General features: G+C 42.9%; 1 protein-coding gene across 5 annotated transcripts in view; it reads right to left on the bottom strand.

The window, feature by feature from the left end:
* znf827 (zinc finger protein 827) overlaps positions 1-24,529 on the bottom strand; it is a 198,923-nt gene that overhangs the window by 14,603 nt on the left and 159,791 nt on the right. For 3 of the 5 annotated variants that reach the window (XM_078212202.1, XM_078212193.1, XM_078212229.1), the window contains exons 8-12: positions 21,949-22,043; positions 15,372-15,509; positions 15,066-15,237; positions 14,789-14,955; positions 9,471-9,710 (exon numbers count right to left, since the gene is read on the bottom strand). In XM_078212202.1, coding sequence (XP_078068328.1) covers positions 9,471-9,710; positions 14,789-14,955; positions 15,066-15,237; positions 15,372-15,509; positions 21,949-22,043 — 812 coding nt within the window. The remainder of the gene's footprint in view (positions 1-9,470; positions 9,711-14,788; positions 14,956-15,065; positions 15,238-15,371; positions 15,510-21,948; positions 22,044-24,529) is intronic. The other 2 variants (XM_078212220.1, XM_078212211.1) reach the window with 2 other exon arrangements.

Below are 24,529 nucleotides of genomic sequence, written 5' to 3'. Positions count from 1 at the left end.
AATCCAAATAAATTAATCTTCTGCATTACCAGTGTCAACTCTCCCGGTTATCTCCTCAAAAAATTCAATAAGGTTGGTCAAGCAAGATTTGCCTTTTTGAAATCCATGCTGATTATTATTAAATTTTTAATTTCTTTTCTTCTCTCCTTTAGTAGGGATTCCATTATCTTTCCTACCATTGACGTTAGCTGACTGGTCTACATTTCCCTAAAGTGGGAATTACACAAATTATCTTTCCGTCTTCTGGCACTCCATTTCTTTCAAACAAGTTATTAAATATAAACAGTAACGTCTCTGCTATCTTTTTCTAGACTCTTAAAATACGTAATGTAATCCACCCAGACCAGAGGCCTTATCCTCTTTGTGTTTGTTCAGCTTATTCAATATAGCCCTCTTTTTAAAAATATTTAAATGCACTTCTCATTACTCATCGCATCATTCAATATCATGTCTACCTGTTTGATCACCCTGATAAATACCAAAATAAATACCAAATACCAAAATAAAATAAGATTTCTGCCACCGATCTCTCGTTCCCTGTGGTATTATCCTGTCAGCTCTTTGATATTTTTATTTCCATCGCCCTTCCTTTTTTTAGTGGATGCGACTATTTTATGTTCCTTGGTAATTTAATTTCACATCATACTTTTTTTTAACAATACTAATTGTTTTTTTTAAAAAACATCTCTCTTAACTTCTTCGCATTTTCCCCTATCCTGCATTCCTCTGCTATCTAAGTGTATAATGTATGCTCCTTTCCTAACCCTCACTGTTCCCGAATGCCTTTATTCATCCGTGGGGTCCCATGACCTTAAAACCAGTTTTACTCCAATTTATTAACTTCACTATCATAAGTCTTCCGCTGTTATCATTTTGAAGCATACTTTTATTTTGATAATTGCTTTGGTTCATTCCTGATTACTAGATTAATAGCAAATCTTCCCTGGTTGTGCTTTTCACATACTGGGCTAGAAAGGAGTTTTGTACATATTGTAGGAACCCCATTCCTTTATCTGCATTATTTGCCTCTCCTGCCCAACTTTTCAGTGGTTGAAATATGTTGATTTTTCATTTTAAAAAAAATTCAATTCCCTATTTCATCTGCATATTTCTTCCTCCATCTCTCTTCCTCTTTAGGTGGCCTGTATCCTCCATTTATGCCACCATATGTCAAACCTTTAAACAATTACTGAGGAGATGCAAGAACTATAGACACAAGGATAAATATTTGCAACCTTTGCTGTGCACTATCATAGAAATCATAGAAACCCTACAGTGCAGAAGGAGGCCATTCGGCCCATCGAGTCTGCACCGACCACAATCCCACCCAGGCCCTACCCCCACATATTTACCTGCTAATCCCTCTAACCTACGCATCTCAGGACTCTAAGGGGCAATTTTTAACCTGACCAATCAACCTAACCCGCACATCTTTGGACTACTGCCACAACCCCGGTGTAATTTCACGTAGCCCATTTGATCAATGCTTCATCCACCACTGATGCACAGTGACAGCAGTGTGTACCATATACAAGATGCACTGCTCCCTGAACAACACCTTGCAAATTGCAACATAGGAGCAGGAGTAGGCCATTAGGTCCATCGAGCCTGATCTGTCATTCAAACAGATCATGGCTGATCATCTATCTCTTCGTCATTTTTCCCCACTATTTCCATATCCCTTGATGTCATTACTACTTGGAAATCTATCCTTTCTGTTTTGAATATGCTCAATGATTAAATTTCCACAGCCCTCTGGGATTGAGAATGCCAAAGATTCACCACCCTCTAAGTGAAGTGATTCCTCCTCATCCTCATCTTAAATGACTTGCCCCTTATTCTGAGACTGTGTCCCTGGTTTTGGATTCACCAGCCAGGGAAAACATCCCAGCTATATTTATCTGTCATGCCCTATAAGAATTCTATAAGTTTCAATGAGATCACCCCTCATACTTCAAAACTCAGGCCAAGTTTCCTCAATTTCTCCTCATAAAACAACCCCACAATCCCAGGGATTAGTCTGGTGAACCTCCATTGCACTCTCTCTATTGCAAGTATATCCTTCCTTGGATAAGGAGAACAAAACTGTACACAATACCCAAGATGAGGTCTCACCAAGGCTCTATACAATTGTCACAAGACATCTTTACTCTTGTACTCACATCCGCTTGTGACGAAGACCAACATACCATTTGCCTCCCTAATTGCTTGGTGTACCCGCATGCTAGTTTTTAGTAACTTATGAGAGACGACTTCACATTGTATATTTTTATGAAATATATATAATATATATATATACATTCATTGTTATTTCTAAGATTTTAAAACTGAACAAAGACCTTTAAAATAGCTAAAGCTATATCTGTCTGTGACCCCAAACAAATGAAGCTACTTGACAGTTTCAGGAAAACACACACTCCGTTATCTCGGAGAAGATACTAATGACCACCTGCGGGCTGTGCAGCCCAATTTTAAAGAGAGATATATAAAGGCTGTCTGCACTTAATAATCCAGGCTGGCCAGAAGGAAATAGATTGTCTAATCAGACAAAGGCCCCATAACCTGCCTTTCACTTCTCAATGGCTGAGACATATTCCAGCCTTCGGAATCAAGATGATGGGTACACATTCTTTGACAAAGACCTGGAGGAGCAGTGGGAATCATGGAATATGGGCCTACAGCTTGCGGAACAAGTAATATTGCCTTGCTGAACTGTATAGCTCAGTCTGTTGTTTACCATCTCACAGGCAAGGAGCGCTGACCAGGTGAAATACATAGCCTCCATGAAGTCTGTTTCTGCTGGAAATTCTGTGCGGTCAGCTGATTCATCTCTGCATGCCTATCTCATCATATGGAAGTTAACGCCACTGGAAAAGTGAATTATCCAGCAGCAGCTTACAGCCCAAAGACCTGCATGAAGTAAAACCTCATTGGACTTTGATTCTGGAATCTGGAACCCACGTGAAACAATATTTAGTTTCTAGGTCTCAGTAGCGTAATACCTTCTTTTCTTTGTCTCTTACCTTTTACCATTTGAATGTGAGGGGGACATTGCGAATCTTCTTTTCACACACAGTTGTTTACAAATAAACTAACCTTTTGAATTCACCCTATCTCGAGTTTGCTGCGAGGTTTAAAAATAGCGGGGAAATGAATTTAAAAACACCTTTCTGTTTACAGACAAGTTGTGAGAGGAGAAATTAGTGCTGTTTGTATTATACCACCTCCTGTCTGTAACAGACACATGAACAAGGACACCCAAGTCCCTTTGCACATCAACTTTTCCCAACCTCTTACTATTTAAGAAATAGTTTGCCTTTTTGTTTTTTCTCCCAAAGTGGATAATTTCACACTTATTCTGCCATGTTCTTGCCCACTCTAGCCTGTCCAAATTCCCTTGAAGTCTCTGTGCATCCTCCTCACAACTTACATTCCCATCTAGTTTTTTTATCATCAGCAAATTTGGAAATATTACATTTATAGAACATAGAACAGTACAGCACAGAACAGGCCCTTCGGCCCACGATGTTGTGCCGAGCTTTGTCTGAAACCCAAATCAAGCTATTTCCTCCCTATCATCCCGAAGTACTCCATGTGCCTATCCAATAGCTTCTTAAATGTTCCTAAAGTTTCTGACTCCACTATCCCTGCAGGCAGTCCATTCCACACCCCAACCACTCTCTGAGTTAAAATCCTACCTCGGACATCCTTCCTATATCTCCCACCATGAACCCTATAGTTATGCCCCCTCGTTACCACTCCATTCACCCGAGGAAATAGTCTTTGAACGTTCACTCTAGCTTTCCCCCTCATCATCTTATAAACTTCTATCAAGTCTCCTCTCAACCTCCTCCGCTCCAAAGAGAAAAGCCCAAGTTCCCTCAACCTTTCCTCATAAGACCTACCCTCCAAACCAGGCAGCATCCTGGTAAATTTATTTATAAATTTATTTATTTTAAATTTATAAATTTATTTATTCCCCACTTCCAAATCATTGATATAGATTGTGAACAGCTGTGGACCCAGCACTCTACCATGTGGTACCGGATCATCCTGAGAATCAATCCTACTCTCCACTTTGTGTCTGTTAACCATAGAAAAATTACAGCACAGAAGGAGGCCATTCAGCCCATCTTGTTCATGTCAGCCCAAGGAAACCCAGGTGCTCTTTCTAATCCCACCTTCCTGCACCCTGTCCATAGCCCTGTAGCTAACAGCACTTGATGTGCAGAGTTTAGGGTTTCTGCTTCCACCACCAACTTGGGCAGCGAATTCCAGACACCCAGCACCACTCTCTCTCTTCCCCTCAATTTTGTACACCTCCATCAGGTCACCCCTCAGCCTTTTTTGTTCCAAGGAAAATAACCTCAATTTATTCAATCTCTCCTCCTAGCTACACTTTCCTAGCCCTGGCAACATTCTCGTAAGCCTCCTCTGCACTCTCTCCAGAGCAATTACCTTCCTGTAATATGGTACCAGATTTGCACATAATACTCCAGTTGTGGCCCAACCAGTGTTTTATACAATTTATTTCAATCCGTACCAGAATATTACCACCAATCCCATGTGCTCTAATTTTGTTTACTAACCTCCTGTGAGGGACCTTGTCAAAATACATCTGAAAATCCAAATACACTACATCCACTGGTTCTCTTGCATCTGTGCCGCAAGTGGCATCCTCAAAAAGCTCCAAAAGGCTTGTCAAATATGAGTTTCCTTACATGAACCCATGTTGACTGCCCAATCATATATTTTCTAAGTGTCCAGTTAGACTCTCACATTTTCCCTACTACTGATGTCAAACTAATGGATCTGAAGTTCTCCATTTACCTGCTCACTCTCTTCTTAAATTGTGGGGTTACGTTTTCTACTTTCCTGTTTACAGAAAGCTTTCCAGAATCTTTAGAATTTTGAAAGATAACCACCAATGCATCAACAATGTCTATAGCCACCTCCGCCAACACTCTGGGATGTAACTTATCTGGTCCAGGGGATTTCTCAACTTCCAATCCAATTAATTTCTTTCAGTTCCTTATTTTCACAAGTCCCTTGATTCCCTGTACTGCCATCGCTTCACTGCATTGGGTCAAAACCTTGGAATGTCCTTCCTCACATCACTACACCAGTTCAAGAAGACCACTCACCACCATCTTTTCAAGCGCAATTAGAGATGAACACCTGATACTCTCGCCTTGCCAGTATGCTCATACACACTGAAAAAGTACAAAAAATTCTGATTGTCCAATCAGGGCGGTACAGTGGTTAGCACTGCTGTCTCACAGCGCCAGGGACTCGGGTTCAATTCCCGGCTTGAGTCACTGTGCTACACATTCCCCCCATGTCGGTGTGGGTTTCCTCTGGGCGCTCCAGTTTCCTCCCACAGTCTGAAAGACATGCTGGTTAGGTGCATTAGCCATGCTAAATTCTCCCTCAATATACTCACACAGGTGCCGCAGTGCGGCGACTAGGGGATTTTCACAATGACTTTATTGCAGTGTTAATGTAAGCCTACTTGTGACAAAATAAATAAACTTAAACTTAATGTATAAAGGTGAAGCAGAAAGAAAACCAAAGACTATAGGAAAGATTATGTCCTCTGATATTCAGGGAGATTTCTGTCTTTATATTATGTGGTTTCAGATGGTTATGGCAAATCAAATTTTAAAAAGAATGGTCTTCACGGAGGAAGATATAGAAAAACTAGGGAACCAAGGGACTTGTGAAAATGGGTAACTGAAAGGAATTAATATTAAAAAGAGGTAGTTCTCGCAAAATTAACTGCATTGAAAGCTTATGAATCCCCTGGCCAAATGAGCTATATCCCATCGTGGTGAAGGAGGGGTGATAGAGATAGTGGATGCATCTTTCAAAATTTGATAGATTCTGCTACATCTCTGAAAGGTTTGTGTGAGAACCTTATTGTTCTGCAGCAATAACAGGTAACCAGCTGCATGCAATCTGATCTAGTCATTACATTCAACAGGAAATATTGACGCTAAATGGGTTTACTTTGTTGTTCCAATGTGCATTGGACAACATGAATTCTGAGAATAACCCAATATTGGCAGCAAACCACATTGAAGGAAATGTTTAAGGAAATAATAAATATAGAGATATTTTTAGAAGAAAAAGTGGGTTTGCACTAAATTGCATCTCTTATAATTATTCCAATTTGCTTTGTATACAATGAATTGCTTTTAAGTGCAGTCACTGTTACATAGGCATTTACCCACAGTAACACTTCACAAATTGTAAAGAGATGCATCAATGTCTTTTAGTGTAATTGGTTGACATCTCATTTATCAAGGTGAATTGTCAGTATATTTACTTGAAAATAGATCATTTATTTATTTGTTCATTGGATGTACACATGGCCAGCTAGGTCAGCATTTATTGCCCATCCCTAATTGCCTACAAGATGGTGGTGTTTAACTTCCTTCTTAAACCGCTGCAGGCCATGTGGTGTCCACAATAATATTAGGGAGGGTATTCCAGGATTTTGACCCAGCAACAGCGATACAGTTCCAAGTCAGGATGGTGTGTGGCTTGGAGGGGAACCTGCATGTGGTGGCACTCCATGAATCTGCTTCTCTTGTCCTTCTAGGTGGTAGAGGTTGTGGGTTTGGAAGGTGCTGTCAAAGAAAACTTCATGAGTTGCTGCATTGCATATTGTAGTGGTGGAGGGAGGGAGTGAATACTTAAGATGGGGTGCTAATCAGCTGGGCTGCTTTGGCTGGATCATGTCAAGCTTCAAATATTGCTGATGCTCCACTCATCCAGGAAAGTGGAGAATATCCCATCACACTCCTGACCTGTGCTTTGTAGATGGTGGACAAACTTTGGGGAGTCAGGAGGGGGGTTAATCATCATAGGATTACCAGCTTTGTACTTGTTCTTGTAGCCACTGTGTTTATATGGTTGGTCCAGTTAGGCTTCAGGCCAGTGATGAATCCCTGGATGCTGATGGTGAGGGATACAATGATGGTAATGACATTGAATGTCATGGGGAACGGTTAGATACTCTTTTTGGAGATGCTCATTACCTGGCACTTGTGGCATTAATGTTACTTGCCACTTATTAGCCCAAACCTAAATGTTATCCAGATCTTGATACATATACATACACGAGTGATGCTGAATATTGCACATTCAACATCCCCAATTCTGACCTTACGATGGATAGGCCTAGGACACTACGCTGAGGAACTCTTGTAACAATCCCTTGGAACTGAAAATATTGACCTCTAACAATCACAACCTTCTTCTTTTATGCGAGCTACGACTCCAACCATTGGAGAGTTTTCACTGATTACTATTAACTTGGGTTTTTGTAGAGCTTTATGATGCAACACTTGGTCAAATGCTATCTTGATGTCAAGGACAGTCACCATCTGTGATGCTAGGGACCTTAGGAGGAGGCCAAGATGGATCATCCTCTCGGCAATTCTGGCTGATGATGGATAGACTTTGAATAATCAAGCAACTGAAAACAAATGCTTTGGGCTTGTCTTTTGCACTGATGTGCTGGGCTCTCCCATCATTGAGGATGGGGATATTTGTAGAGCCTCCTCCTCCTGTTAGTTGTTTAATTGCCCATTACCATTCACAGCTGGATGCAGGACTGCAGAGAGCAGATCTAATAAGTTAGTTGTGGGACCATTGAGTTCGGTCTATTGCATGTTGCTTTCGCTGCTGGCATGCAAGTCATCCTGTATTATAGCTTCACCAGGTTGACACCTCATTTTTAGATACTACTGGTGCTACACCTGGCATACCTTCCTGAACTATTCAATGAACCAGGGTTGATCCCCTGGCTTGATGGTAATGATAAAATGACAGATATACCAGGTCATGAGGTTAGATTGTGGTCAAATAAAATTCTGCTGATGGCCCAAACTGCCCAATGGTTGCCCAGTTTTCAGTTGCTTGATTATTCGAAGTCTATCCCATTTAGCACAGCAGTAGTGCCAGACAATATGATGGAGACTATCCTCAGAGTGAACATGGGACTTGGTCTCCACAACGAGTCTGAGGTAGTCACTCCTACCAATCCCGTCATGGGCAGATGCATCAGCAACAGCTAAATTGGCAAGGACAAGGTCAAATAGATTTTCCCTTTTTGTTGGTTCTCTCGCCACCTGCTGCAGATCCATAGAAACCCTACAGTGTAGAAAGAGGCCATTTGGCCCATCGAGTCTACACCGATCACAATCCCACCCAGGCCCTACCCCCATATCCCTACATATTTACCTGCTAATCCCTCTAACCTACCCATCTCAAGACACTAAGGGTCAATTTTAGCATGGCCAATCAACCTAACCCGCACATCTTTGGACATCCAGTCGAGCATCTATGTCTTTTAGGGCTTGGTCAGTAGTGGTGCTACTGCACCACATTGAAGTCCTGCACCCAGAGCACATTCTGTGCCCTAAAACATGTCTCATGAAACAAGACCCTTTACACACATTTTAGGATAAAGTGTTAAGCTATTTTTGTTATTGAGATCCAAAGCCTGTGGACAAATTAGATTTAATCTCATTTTAGAGATTTACCAAGAAACAAATCTAATTGTTTAATCAAAAGGTTCTGTTGCTCATTTCACTATGCAAGCAATACAATTTAAGAGTTTCTCAACTCCTTGTTGACAAGTCGTAGCTTATTTTTTAAATTAAGCACTGTGCTGCTAGACACTTTCTATATCTTTGACTTCTGTTATTTAAGCTGTAAATAACTATAGCCAAGTATTTTTGACATCAGAGTTTTGGTCTGAAAGCAGATTGATCCACCTTCGGGAATAACAGGAAAACATAATGAACAAACGATTAGGAAATAACTATTAAACAAGGGTACTTTATTCCTTACACAGCATGTATATGAATGAAGATTTTAAGTCACGGGAGATTCGGTCTGTTTGTGGAAAATGCTGTCCAGGAATGTGAACACAGGAGTGTTGGTGTAAAACCCAAACCCTGTTTCTTTCCATTGAAGTTGAAACCATTTCTTTGCAGCAATCAAAATTCTAAGTTTTAATATCTTAGCTGACCAAAAAAAAATTCTTTAGACTATGTTCCTGACATTCTGATATTTTGACACCTGCAGTAAATGGAATACAGTTCCATGCTGAACAATATGCTGCATTCACTTGCCGTCACTTTCTTAGATATCTGCATAGTTTTCTTGCAGACTTATGGTCTCCTGTATTTTCTTCAGAAACTTACTGAAAGACAGCATCTAATTAAATCCTAGCTACTTCTACACCATTCCGACTTGTCACATCTTAATATTCAGCTGCATGGCACGAGGGTCTCGGGTCTATGAATAAGAAGCACCTCCCCATCGACTTGGCTTCCAGTTTAAAGTGCTAAAGTCGCCCAACACAAGAAGGGAAAAATAATGTAACCAACCGGGTACAATTATCATGGAGATAAAAATCTTCAATTTGATTCTTCAGCCAATAAACACTTTCTCACCTTTCTCAGGTTTTTCCTCAGAAGCGGATATAGATGACCTACTGAATGCCATTGGAGAGTTGAAGGGAGTGGTTTGCTCCTCTTTGGTGAAGTCAGAATTGGGAATTTCAAATTCAGTAATAGAATCACAAAGTGCTGAAGATGAAGATAACGAGGATGATGACGATGAAGAGGAGAATGTTGGTGCTGTCTTGGAATCACTGATGGGGCTAAGACAAGAGGGCACTTGAACGTTCTCACCTATAGAAATGCCAAATACATTGAAATTAAGACTCAGAAAAAGTTCTGCCATTAACTTACACACATATTTCAGCATGAACAAAAGTGACAGCCTCTTTGACAATTCAATGTGGGGACTCTTCAGATCTTTGTACTTTGGCAGGTGATAAGGTGAGACATAAAAGAATGTAAATGACCAGCACCGATCCCTATGGTGCACCACTGGACACAGGTTACCAATCACAAAAACAACCTTTGACCATCATCCTCTGCCATCTGCCACTAAGCTAATTTTGGATTAAATTTGCCAAATTACCCTGGATCCCAATTTATCCTGACCAGTCTCCCATGTGGGACCTTGTCAAAAGCCTTACTGAGGTCCATGTAGACTACATTAACTGCACAACCTTCATCTAAACACCTAGCCAGTTCCTCAAAAAGTTCAATCAAATTTGTTAAACGTGATCTCCCTTTGACAAAACCATGCTGACTATCCTTAATTAATCCTTGCCTCTCAAGTGGAGATTAGTTCTGTCCCTTAGAATATTTTCCTACCACTGATGCTAGACTCAATGGCCTGCAATTATCTGTTTTTTGTCTACTTTCCATCTTGAATAATGGTACTGCATTAGCGGTCTTCCATCCTCTGGCACCTTTCCTGAGTGTTGTTAGATTTCTTACTGTGTTTACGACCTTTCCTGAGGCCAGAGAGGATTTGAAAATGAGCCCCTGCAATCTCCTCTCTTGCCTTACACAATAGCTGAGGATACATCTCATGCGAGCCTGGGGATTTATCCACTTTTAAGCCTGCTAAAACCGCTAACACCTCTCAATACTAATCTATTCAATTCTTTAATTGTATGTGTGCTTGTGCCACTGATTGGCAGTCACAAGTTAACCCATTCCACATTCTGTGAATTTCAGCATTCGCTGTGAGAGGTCACAGGTGTACTGCATCCAAGACAAGGGCCAAACATTTCAGAGCTCACCAGGCCGCTCAGCATGTGTTGTTGTAGTAGTGGTGTCCTCATTGGCCATTCTCTCCTCCCGCCTTCCCTGTCAAAGGTGCAGCTGCTGGGTTCGTTGTTTTGAGATCACACTTTTCCAAATGACTGGGTTGAATGGTGGGGTTGACCATAGAGGGGGGCTCCTCATGGCCAGGGTGACATTGGCATGACTAATGTGTCTCTGTCCCGTCAATGAGAGGGAAGGTGAACCAGTGGGCTGATATCCTCACAGATGTGAAATGGAGGCAGCACCGTTTGTCAGCATCCAACCTTTACGTGCTTGATGCATGCGCGCTGTTTATGCAGCAGGTTAGGGAGAAATGGAATGAGAGCAGGGAAGCACCAAGAGGATGCAGGCACTTAGGTTTAATATATTACAGAAGTGCTCACATACTTACATGAGTGCTCACTATGTACAAGTGGTTAACAACACCTGTTACACTTGTGCAACTATAACTTTGTAACCTTCCTAACCCTGCTGTTTTACACGTCCTCTTGTCTGAGATGACCTTGGCGGGCGTCCTCTGGAGGGACGAGACCTGGAGGGCTCTGGCCTGCTTTTGGAAAGCACAGGTGGCGCCACTCTCATCTATGTGTGGGGGTGGAGCCAGAAGGACTGGACATCCCCAGGGTCTCTTGGGTGGAAGGCCCAGGCCATGAACCAGCTGTAATTTGGAGGCCCCGAGTTCCTCCTTGGATGGAGGGGCAGTTGGAGTGAGATCCAGAAGCCCACTGACACTCATGGATGTGTACAAGTGCGTGCATGCACCATGCTGTTGATGTCCTGAACCATGGGGTTCATGGTCTTAATGCAGTGGACAACCCTGCCATGGAATGAATGCCCTGCACCAAGGTCTCCACCTTGGCCACCACACTTGCAGTGTTGGCCTGGTTGCTTTGCAGTGTTAGCACAATCTCCTCAGACAGGAGGTGATGGAAGTCCTCCAGTCGGCCTTGCAATCCGAAGAAGTTGATATTCCTTCCTGATGTGACTTTGCCTTTGTAGCTCCAGAAGTTGAAGGATGACCAAGTCCATAGGCAAGTCATCTGACTGGGGATCAGCAGAGTCCTGGCCTCCAGTAGTCCTCTTGAGTGCTGGATCCCTAGAATGTACCGGCGGCGTCCGCTTGCTGTGGATCATCAGAAGTGAGATCCTCATGTTAGTAATCCAGAAGCGTGTCAACTACCAATTCCCATCGAGGTGTGTGTTTCTTTGTTGGTGAAGAGTAAGGGTGACAGCTGTGATGCCTCTTCCATGGCAATGTCTGAGAAATCATCAGAGCTGCTCGCCTGGCTAGTTTCCAAAGCTGCACTTGTGGATGGACAGGACTGCTCTGTTGATTTTCCTGCAAAGGAAGGGAGATGGCATTAATACATGGCAGGGCCATGAGGATTGGAGAGAGGAAACTCATACGAAGCTCGCCAGAAGGAGTGTGTGTTGTGGGTCCTCATTTATTTCTCTTGCGCTCACTTCGTCCTCTGTGTCCTCTTCCTCCCTGGCAAGCTGGAGGGCTCTCTCCTGCAACAGTGAGAGGATTCTCAGTTCAGGTATACCTCTGTGCTTACTCCTTTTTATTGTGAGCCAGCTTGTCCTCCATGGAGACAGATGGGAAGAGTGTAAACAGGACATGATGGGTGTAAGAGTGGGTGGGTGAGTGTTGAGAAATTAGAAAAGTGACTTACCAAGGCTGCATGGAAGCATGAATTCATTCATCTTCTTCCCGCATTAGATGCCTGTTCTCTAGTGCAGGGAATTTACGCTTACCAGTGCTGCCATTGCCGATCAAGTGGGCTTCTTTGTTCTGGATGGTTTTGAGCTTCTTGTGTCCTATTGGAGCTGCTCTCATCCAGATCCAGAACTTTGCTTTATTTAACGAGTTCAACTGTTTTGAAAAATTCTTTCGTGGGTTGTGAGGATTGCCGGTAAAGTCAACATTTATTGCCCAAGCCCAATTGCTCTTCAACTGAGAAGCTTGCTAGGCCATTTCAGGGGAGTCAACAACATTGCTGTGAATCTGGAATCACCCAGACCGGGAAAGGACGGCAGATTTCCTTCCCTAAAGGACGTTAGTGAAGCAGGTGGGCTTTTGCAACAATCCATGGTAGTTTCATGGTCACCATGACTAAAACTAGCTTTAGAATCCCTACAGTGCGGAAGGAGGCCATTCGGCCCATGAGCCTGCAACGACAACAATCCCACCCAGGTCCTATCCCTGTACCTCATGTATTTATCCTGCTAATCCCCCTGACACTAAGGGTCAATTTATCATGGCCAATCAACCTAACCCACGCATCTTTGGAGTGTGGGAGGAAACCGGAGCACCCGGAAGAAGCCCTCGCAGACACAGGGAGAACATGCAAAGCTCCACACAGTCACCCGAGGCAGGAATTGAACCAGGGTCCCTGGCGCTGAGAGGCAGCAATGCTAACCACTGTGCCACCGTGTCACCCTTTTAAGTTCCAGAATCTATTAATTGAGTTTAAATTTCACCTGCTGCCATGGGATATGAACAAATATCCCCAGAGCATTAACCTGGACTTCTGGATTACTCCAGTGACATTATGACTACACCACCTCTAGTCCCATATGGAGTGGATTAAATTTGTTTAAGATTGACATTTGTGATAGTTCAGCAGATGGATCATTCACTCAATACTTCTGGCTGAAGAAGACTGCAGATTATAGAATCATTATACAGTGCATCCTACAGTGCAAAAAGAGGCCATTCAGCCATCAAGCCTGCACCACCGAGGCCTTATCCCCGTAACCCCATGTATTTACCCCATGCTAATCTCCCTGACACTAAGGGGCAATTGAGCATGGCCAATCAACCGAACCTGCACATCTTTGGACTGTGGGACGAAACCTGGAGCACCCAGAAGAGACCTATGCAGACACGGGGAGAACGTGCAGACTGTAACAGACAGTTACCCAAGGCCACAAGTGAACCCAGATTCCTGGTGCTGTGAGGCAGCAGTGTTAACCACTATGCCCACACTCTGTTTGAGCCATCTTTTGCAATGACATGCGTGGCTCACCCATCATTGAGGAAAAGATGTTTTCCATGATTGGACATGGCAACATTTCAAGCTTTGATCTGATGCGTTGGCTATGGAATAGCATAGGTCCATCTATCATATGCATATAAAGCTTTGTTGCAGCTTCACCAGGTCTTTACCTCATTCTTAGATATGCCTGATGCTGGTTCTGGCATCCTCGCTTTTACTCTTTACTGAGCCAGGATTAATCCAAGAAGTTATAGATTGTGGTTTGACACAATTCTGCTCCTGCTGATGGCCCTCATTGATGCCCAGGTTTGAGCTGATAGAAACATTCTGAATCTGTCCTATTTAGCACAGTGAAAGCACAACACAATATATGGTACCTTCAGTGTGAAGATAGGACTTGTGTGATGGTCATTCCAACCAATTCTACCATCATGGACAGGTATATCAGCAAAAAGCATATTGGTGAGGGCATGCTTAATTAGGTTTTTCTCTTGTCGGTTCTCTCTTTACCTGCTACAGGCCCAGTCTGGCAGTTATGTCCTTCATGACTCTGCTGGCTCAATCAGTACTGGTAGTAATGAGCCACTTTTGGCAATGGACATTTTAGTCCTCCGCCCAGAGTACATTCTGTGCCTTTGCCACCACTGCGATGCTTCTCCCAACTGGTTTTCAACATGGAAAAGTACTGATTCATCAGGTGAGGAAGGGGACTAGGTGGTGATCGGCAGGAGGTTTCCTTGCTCATGTTTGGCCTGATGCCAAGATTTCATGGCATCTGGAGTCAATATTGAGGACTTCCAATGCAACTCCATCGGGGTTATATACTACTTTACCACCATCTCTGCTGCGCCTGTCCTGCCAGTGACCTGGGACATACCCAGAGATTTTGATGAAGGAGTCTGGGACATTGTACGGTATGATTCAGCGAGCTAATCATAAGGAATTTTAAAAAATATTTTTACTTACCAGACTATGGTGTTAATGCAGTTAAATACAATTTAAATGAGGCCACAGGAGGAAAATTAAAAAACACACAACCAAAACAAGCTCTTACTCAGTACTAAAGTTATCTCCTTTGGTTACCTCCATGTGTCACATCTACGTGCGTCTTCATTTCTGTTTCGTCCATGCAGGAAAAGTTACAGATACTGCAGCATAACGAAAACATCCACTGCTCCTTATCTACATGTAATGACATGTGGCTGACAAATTGCAAGTTTACCTCCGTCTCAAATCCACAAACATGGCAGCTGTACGGAAAATTAGACAAAGTTAAAAACATATTTTCACTTTGTTTGTGTCTGCATGACCATGAACTGAGGTAAGTCGATATCTCAGACAAAAAAAGAACAGAAGTTACCTATAGTAATATGGACAGCTCTTACGATCACAGCTCTTTGCAGTTACAGCAGTAGCCATGTTCTCAGAATCGCCACTCACTAACTTCACCGAATGGATTGTCAAATGCTGGTTTAAGTTCGCTCGGCATTTGGCAGCATACGGACACAAGTGACACTTGTATCTTCGTTCTTCTACAAAAATAACAATTTACAATGGTTAGCTTTCATACACACACAAGATAACCTTTTAATTCCTCTCTAGGAATGTTTATAATTTTTATTTAAGAACTTACAAACACTGCACTGTATTCATATCATCTCCTTACCTGTGTGCAAAGAAAGGTGTCGAGACAATGTCTGATGCCGGCCAAAAGCTTTCCCACAAACCTTACAGGGAAAAAGCTGCTCACAAAATTTCCACGGTGGGGTTATAGTCCCTGACTCGACAGTTAATTTTCCTGCTTCTGCAAATGGACAATAGTTCTTATGTAGTCTTTACTTCATAGGCATAACAGTGTTTTCAACTATGTTTAGAGTGATACCTGACTTATCAGAGAGGTGGAATGAAAATCACTGCCAAATTGATTCCCTAATAATTTTGTTTACACCCTCTCCTCTCAACAGCCACATAATACTTTTAATTAAGCAGCTAAATGGACAAACTAGATGTTCTATTCAGATGACTTGAGCTCCAGAACTAGCTGCTCCCCCAGCCAAGCTGTTCCAATGCAGTGGCAACACTGGCATCTACCTGGCAATGTGGAAAATTATTGAAGTAGATTGGCCATGCTTAATTGCCCCTTAGTGTCGCAAAATGTGTACATTAGGGGAATTAGTGAGGTAAATACATGAGGTTACAGGGACAGGGCTTGATGGGCCGAATGGCCTTCTTCTGTACTGTAGGGATTCAATTCACAGCAAGCAGTTACCACCCCATCAGTCTCAGAGTCCCTACAGGGCCATTCGGCCCATCGAGTCTGCACCAACTCTCCGACAGAGCATTTCACCCAGACTCACCCCCTGCCCAATCCCTGTAACCCCACACATTTACGCTGATAATCCACTTAACCTACACATCTTAGAACACCAAGAGGTAATTTAGCATGGCTAATCCACCTAAACCTACACATCTTTGGACTGTGGGAGGAAACCAGAGCAACCGGAGGAAACTCACGCAGACAAGGGGAGAATGTGCAAACTCCACACAGTCACCCAAGGCTGGAATTGAACCCGAGTCCCTGGTGCTGAGAGGCAGCAGTGCTAATCACTGTGCCCCATGCTGTCCAATCTACTTTCAATCAGCAAAGTGATGGAAGGGATTGTTGACAGTGCTATCAAGCGACACTTATTCAGCAATAACCTGCTCACTGGCGCTCAGTTTCATCAATGACCTTCCTTCCATAATAAGGTCAGAGTGGAGATGTTCGCTGATGATTGCACAATGTTGACACTATTTGTCCATATGCAGTAAGATCTGGACATCACTCAAGCTTGAGCTGATAATTGGCAAGTAACATTTGTGCCATACAAGTGCCAGGCAATGGCCATCTCAAAAAAGAGAAAATCAAAAATTCCTCTTGACATTCAATGGCATTACCTTCCCTGAATCCTCTACTATCAACATCCTGGGGGTTACAATTGACTGGAAACTGAACTGGATTGGCCGTAAAAATACTGTGTACAGGTCGGAGGTTGGGAATTCTGCAGCGAGTAACTCATCATCTACAAGGCACAAGTCAGGAATACTCAACTTGCCTGGATGGGTGCAGCTCCAACAACACTCAAGAAGCCTCTCACCACCCAGGACAAAGCAGCCCACTTGACTGGCATCCTATCCACTCCCTCCACCATTCACTCCCTCCTAACATCTATAAGATGCACTGCAGTAACTCACCAAAGCTCCTTTGCCATCACCTTCCAAACCAGAGACCTCTTATCATCTAGAAGGGCAAGGACAGCAGCTCCATGGGAGCGCCACTACCTGCAAGTTCCCCTCCAAGCCATAAATCATCCTGACTTGGAAATGTATTACTGTTCCTTTACTGTAACTTGGTCAAACTCCTGGAACTCCCAGCAGTGTGGGTATACCTACACCAAATGGATTGCAGCAGAAGGCGATTCACCACTGCCTTCTCAAGGGCAATTAGGAAATTACAAGGCAGGTGGTGGGACGAACTTAAAGCCAGACTCATTTTTCAAAGAGAACTGAGGGACTGCTGTGTGCTCTGTTTCATGGAGATGTGGCTCACTCCTGCTTCACTGGTCTGTGCCCTACAATCAGAGGGCTTCTCAATTCACTGAATGGACTGTACAGTGGCCTCAGGCAAGGCTAGGGGAGGTAGGGTCTGCCTCCTAATCAAAAACTTGTGGTGCCCAGAAGTAGCAACACTGGAAAGGTTCTGCTCCCTGGACCTAGAATACCGGATGCTAAAATGCCACCTCTACCTTCCATGGGAGTTCACCTCTGTTATTCTGACAGCAGTTTACATCCCACCCCACATGGACGTGAAGACCGTGCTGGATGAAAGATACACCACTGCAAATAGCCTTGAGAAGAAACATCTGGAGGCCTTGTTCATCGTTGCCGGGGACTTCAATCAGACCAAGCTCAAGAGCATCCAACCAAGATACCACCACCAAGTCTCCTGTTCCACCAGAGGCCCAAACATCAACTGCTACACAAATATCATACATGCCTACTGCTCTATCACCCGCCCACACTTTGGCAAATCAGACCATAAGGCTCCCAGCTTACAAGCAAAACTGAAATGGGAAAATCCGTTAAAGAAAGTTGTGCAAAAGTTGGTCTGAGGAATTGGATGATCTCCTACGGGACTGCTTAGAGTCAATAGACTGATCAGTATTTTAAAACTCTGCGACCAGCCTGAATGAGTACGCCATTCCAATAAGTGACTTAATTATTAAGTGTGTAGAAGACTGTGTGCCAAAGAAGCAAATCCATGTGTTTCCCAATCGGAAACCCATGGATGGAAAGGGATATCCACTGCTTGCTGAAGTCCAGGTCTGAAGTGTTCAAGTCAGGCGATCCTGACCTATACAAGAAAGCCAGATATGATCTAAGGAGATCCATCAAAGGTGCCAATTGACAGTACCGGACCAAGCTAAAGTCCCAGGCTAGCCACATAGATCCCCGCCAACTATGGCAAGGTCTGCAAGACATAACAGGCTACAAGATGGAGGCATGTAAAATCACCAGCACCAATTAACCCTTCCTGATGAGCTATGCCTGTTTTGAGCAAGAGGTCAGCAAGAGCATGCCCTCCATCCCGGAAGCCTAGGACGAATCTGTATCCAAGGTCACCACTGCAGATGTCAGAACAATCTTCTCAGAAGCCAACCCACGGAAAGCAACTGGCCCGGATGAACACTCAGATCCTGCATGAACTAGCTGGCTGGCAATCAGCAAGGGTAGGCAAGAACACCTCAACGATCATCCTCAACACCAGTGCGCCACAAGGCTGTGTCCTCAGCCCCTTACTATAATCCTTATACATCTATGACTGTGTGGCCAAATTCCCCTCCAATTTGATTTTCATGTTTGCTGATGACACCACCATAGTGGGTCAGATCTCAAACAATGACGAGATGGAGTACAGGAAAGAGATAGAGAATCTGGTGAACTGGTACGACGACAATTATCTCTCATAGAGTCATAAAGGTTTACAGCATGGAAGCAGGCCCTTCGGCTCAACTTGTCCATGCCGCCCTTTTTTTTAAACCCCCAAGTTAATCCCAATTGCCCGCATTTGGCCCATATCCCTCTCCCTCAATGTTAACAAAACGAAGGAGATAGTCATCAACTTCAGGAAGTATAGTGGAGCACATGCCGCTGTCTACATCAATGGGGATGAAGTGGTCGAGAGCTTCAAGTTTTTAACTGTCTTGGTCCCTCCATGCCAATGTTGTCATTAAGAAAGCCCACCAACATCTCTACTTTCTCAGAAGACTAAGGAAATTTGGCATGTCTACTACGACTCTCACCAACCTTTACAGATGCACCATAGAAAGCATTATTTTTGGTTGTATCACCACTTGGTATGGCCAAGAAATTACAAAGGGTCGTGAACGAAGCCCAGTCCATCACTCAAACCAGCCTCCCACCTACTGACACTTCCCGCTGCCTTGGAAAAGCAGCCAGCATAATTAAGGATCCCATGCACACCGGACATACTCTCTTCCACCTTCTTCCATCGGGAAAAAGATACAAAGGTCTGAGGACACGTACCAACTGACTCAAGAACAGCTTCTTCCCTGCTGCTATCAGACTTTTGAATGGACCTGTCTTGTATTAAGTTGATCTTTCTCTACACAACAGCTATGACAGTAACACTTCATTCTGCACTCCTTTCCTTCTCTATGAATGGTATACTCAGTCTGTATAGCGCGCAATAATAAATCAATCACGTGACAATAATAAATCAAATCAGGAAGAGGGAGTAGGAAGTGCCATGCTGGAGGTGAGGCCATGAGGAGGTTTTAAAACAAAGATATGGGACGGGATTTTTCTACCCCGCTGTGCTAGCATAGCTTAGCAGGAATGGAAATATGAGCAAGGGGCAGAAAATTGGTACACGCCATATTTCTCGGTTCTCACGATATTGCTGGCCCCATTCTGCTGGCGAAATCAGCCTGGTGTCCATCAATATTAATGACATGATTAACATGTCATTAGAGAGTCCGGGATGCAATAGTTCAGGCTCATTTACCTTTCTCACCTCACCAGTGGAGGTCCTCACCGGCGAGGAACACAGATGGTCCCCATTGTGATGGCCTCGCCAGTGGGATCAGAGACCATTGGAGCCCCCCCGGTAGTCGGAGGCATGGCTGGGCAATGCCCCTTGGGCAGTGTCAGACTGGCACCCTAGCACTGCCAAGGGGGTGGGGTGGGGGAAGGATGGGGAAGTTCATAGGAGGGGAGGGAAAGGGGGAACAGTGTATCAGGGGGGCAGAAATCGGGGTGAGGGGAGGGCAATGTCTGTGGAGGGGAGACAGATCTCCCAGTACACAGCAATCTGAGGGATCAGGGCGCCTGCTTGGTGCCCTAGTGCTCAGCAGCTGGCTTCCTCGTGAGCTGAGACTCTGCGCCCTCTCCTACTGACAAGATTCACATTACAGCCTCTGTGTTGCATAGAGTACCGTAAATTTCCACCAGTTACCTTGCTGGAAAAACGGGTGAGAAAATGGGAGGTTTTACACCGAGAATTTTTCTGACAAAGTTCTGCCCATTCATTTTAAAATTAAGGCATAGCCAGACCCTCAGCCTCTGTAACAGTGGTGATGGGTAAATGGGATTCAGTGCGAGTTAGCATATGAGCAACAAAGTTATGGATGAGCTTGAGTTTATGGAGGGAAGATGATAGGAGGCCAATTGAATAGTCAAGCTTAGAGGTCAATAAAAAACATTAGTGAGTGTTCCAGCAGCAGATGAAGTTGAGGCGGGGCAGAGTCAGGTAACACTCTAGAGGTGGAAGTAAACAGTCATGATGATGGAGCAGATTTGTGGTTGAAAGCTTATCTCATTGTCAAATGTGGCATTAAAGTCACCAACTATTTGGTTCAACCTCAATCAATTGCCTGAACAGAAGCCCTCACTTGTGCCACAGATTTATAGATCTATGGGAATGTGGTTCTCAACAGCCTGTAGACACTACTGTCCACACATAGTATCTGCAAATTGGCCACATGGTAGGAAGTAAGCAAAACGTATGCAATGTATAGCAGGTGAAAAATACTTCTAAAATTGAATACCACTAACGTGATGTGATGGAGCAATATTAATATTCAATATTCTGATGGTATAAAATTCCCTTTTAAATATTAAGAGTTTTGTGAATCACGATGTTTTTTCCTTTCCACTCCTGAAGGTGCTGACACTTACTAGGTACAGGTCTTTCAATGTCAGGGATCACGCTTAACTATTGCTAAGTATTGTTTACACTTTTCTACTTTAATTCAAGGTTTTTTAAAATGACTGCTCCCTTAATCATAAAGCGATTTAAAAAAAAGTGGCTATCCTGGCAATTTGATCAGTTGCTGGTATTCCGAATGCAATGTTGGTTTTGCTTTTTCAAAAAGACCTGTGCATCCATGCAGAAAGGAAGTTCACCTATATAAAGTAACCACGTAAGAAAGATGACTAGATTACCACGGGGTATTGCTGAATTAACATGGGACAGGTGGGGTCAGCGGGCAGGAGGAGACAGAATGAAGAACCTATACAGGATAGCCTTAGAGGATGAATGGCCTTTTTCCCACTCATTACTTTATGGTCCATGCTTAAATTATTTCAGCTTTTTACTGGACGTTCAATTTCAATGGATGCCATAGTATTTAACATGAGACTACTGTTAGCCCTTTAAAACTATCAGCATTAAGCAAGGATCATTTTAAAAGTCAAGAAAAGCTCATTGTCCATTCAGTCAACTGAAGTTCATCTTTCTAATGCCCTAGAAGTCTACTTGGAGGATGCACTGCCACCATCTTTATTGATGACAGGTTGGACCCATGCTTGTGGATATATTAAGTGGATTTCTAGTGCTTAAATAAAATCTAAACATCATTTGTTTTTGTGGGATAAAATAACTAATCCCATGCAGCAGCCAGGAGCTGCATTTGAAGAGAGATTGGATCAGAGAAAAGAGTTGGTGTCGTAACCATTTCTCCAAATACATGGCCTTCAAGCTTGGAACTGATGAATTTACACAATTAGTTATTATTTACATTTTTTGAAAATCATCGTATGCAAAGCATGCCATTTTGTGAAGGTATTTTTCCAAAATAAGATACTTCACAAAAATTAATATACAAATACATAACTAGACACTTAAGATCTCCAAATCTTTAAAGCCACAACCAGAATATGAAACTGTAAACATCACATACCTTGCAATAGTGGTCCCCCATGGAGGTCAGATAAAGAATTTCTCATGTTTGAAGTGAATGGTGATTGTCTAAACGCTTCTTCGCAAAGAGAAGAGCTGGACCAAAAGAGAAGGAAAATAACTCATTTCTGAAGCTTCCAACATTGCCAAATGTGTGCTTAACTGAACATGGAAAACAGAACGTTACTCACGAAACAGCAATTAAATTATAGTAACACATTCAAAGAAACAGGCAGTACAGCAGCTCAGAAGATTATCCTTTTATCTCTAGGACCAGAGTGTGACACTAGCCCTGACTACAATTATGAATTTATTTCACCTGCAGCTCAATACCACGAACTAATGAATTACCAGCAGATTCTTACATTAACTTTACATTAATCTTAACCTCTAAAAAATATGGTTTTACTGATTTACTCTGCCTCATCTGTTGATGGTAAGGGCTTGCAATGGGATAGATTTCACAGGCCTCCAGTTCTCTGTACCTTAGTCAAGTGATAATCCTTTTTATGCATGAGCTCTGCTAGTTAGTTATTTATGATGTGGAGATGCCGGCGTTGGACTGGGGTAAGCACAGTAAGAAGTCTCACAACACCAGGTTAAAGTCCAATTGGACTTTAACCTGGTGTTGTGAGACTTCTTACAGTTAGTTATTTAACCATTTGATGCATGTAAATTGAGCCCTTTCCTTACCTGTTGTCCTATCCTCACCAGTCATCTCTACATACTTTATAAATGGAGTTCCTGAATAGCAATAGAACCTCTAGTTGATTTTCCATTCCCCATAGGATCATGAAACTGCCAAGAGTTGATCTTTGCACCTCTGGTCTGTGTGCCTCAGCTAGCGCTTTGTCTATTAATTGACCCACCTATAACATCTTAAACCTCCCATATGGCCATAATCAAGTATTTTCCTGATTAGACTCAAGTGAAAGCCACACCTAGGAAACCACTGAAATACTGTCATAAATGTGGCTACGTTAAGCATCAAAACTATCAAATACTCCATTTCGTTGCTTTAGCAGATTGCCAATCAAATGCAGGTAAGTTGCATACCACAGGGCAATTTACCAAATTGGATTAGTTTGTACACTTGGGCATCTTCTGGAGAGCATAAATGAGTTCAAGTTGTGCTTGTTTGAGATGATGTCACATCTGGTCACTGTTTCCCTTCCTGATTGCCTGTGGGTTATACATCAACGTTTGCTGAGAATTTGGATTGTTGATGCACTTGGAAGCTTCCACCAATTCTTAAACATGACAAGAGGGCATGTGGCTTAGGTGATTATTTAACCTCTCTCTCTTTTCTGGAAATATCTAGCCAGAACAACGGAGATATGAAACTCTGCTTTGAATATTACCCTATCAACCCATGGCATATTTCATGAGCTCCATTGCATTGCACCACTTCCATAGCGTGTCACTATTGACCAAAACTCCTTTAATAAGCCTGACATAAAAGATTACCTCATATACTTGGTCACATCCTACTAACAATGTTGATGTAAACAGAAACCAGATAGATGTTCCTTTCCTCAATTCAATGCAATCACTCTCCCATTCTATTTAATTCTCAAATTCTTAGGGTGATGTAGATTCCCACATAAAATATAGAATACATAGTACTTTTGATAAGGCACATTACATTAATCTACTTTACAAGGGCACCAGTTCTCATTGTCTGCTTTATCTCAAGGTTAAACATCAATTTCCCTTACAAGTCCTGTAATTTGTAAAGATTTATAAAAAAACTGATGAAATTACATCATACAGTATGTGATACTGCAGTAGTTGCGTCGAATCCCTAGTAAAATGTGCATGTCGAGCTCTCCTGTAACTTGTATACAGTACAGTATTGTGATATTTCAATAAAAAGAACCCAAACAATGTGTTACCATTCATTAGTGTGTGATAGGTAAGTTTGTGTGGAAAAACCCAGTAACACATGGTGGCAGTGGTACATTTCTGAATACCACATTGCAGAATTAAAGTTGAAGTACAGTGAAGATCTGAATCCTGGTGATTTGCTTCAGTGCAGAGATTGTGGAGTGGAATCAACCCGAAGAAAAAAGAAAGTGAGACAAGACAAGCGGTCTGCTGCAAAATCAGAAGAATACAGAGACACCATAGAGCAGGAGTAGGTCATTGGGCCCTTTGAGCCTACTCCGCCATTCATCTTGATCATGGCTGATTATCGAATTCAATGTCCTGATTCCTCCCTTTCCCCATATCCCTTTAACCCCAAAAGCTATATCTAATTTCTTCTTGAAATCAGATAACTTTTTTGGCCTCAACTACATTCTGTGGTAGTGAATGCCACACATTCACCATCCTCTGGGTGAAGACATTTCTCCTCACCTCAGTTCTAAAGGTTTGCCCCTTATCCTCAAACAATGACCCCCTCGTTCTGGACTCCCCCACCATTAGTAACATTCTTTCTGAATTTACCCCGTCTAACCCTGTTAGAATTTTATAAGTTTCTATGAGGTCCCCTCTCACTCTTCTGAACTCCAGTGAATATAATCCTAACCAACGTAGTCTCTCCTCATGATAGATGTGCCATCCCAGGAATCAGCCTGGTA

The sequence above is a fragment of the Mustelus asterias genome, chromosome 1 (genome assembly GCF_964213995.1).
Source record: "Mustelus asterias chromosome 1, sMusAst1.hap1.1, whole genome shotgun sequence".
NCBI lineage: Eukaryota > Metazoa > Chordata > Chondrichthyes > Carcharhiniformes > Triakidae > Mustelus > Mustelus asterias.
This window is presented reverse-complemented; position numbering and strand designations above follow the sequence as displayed.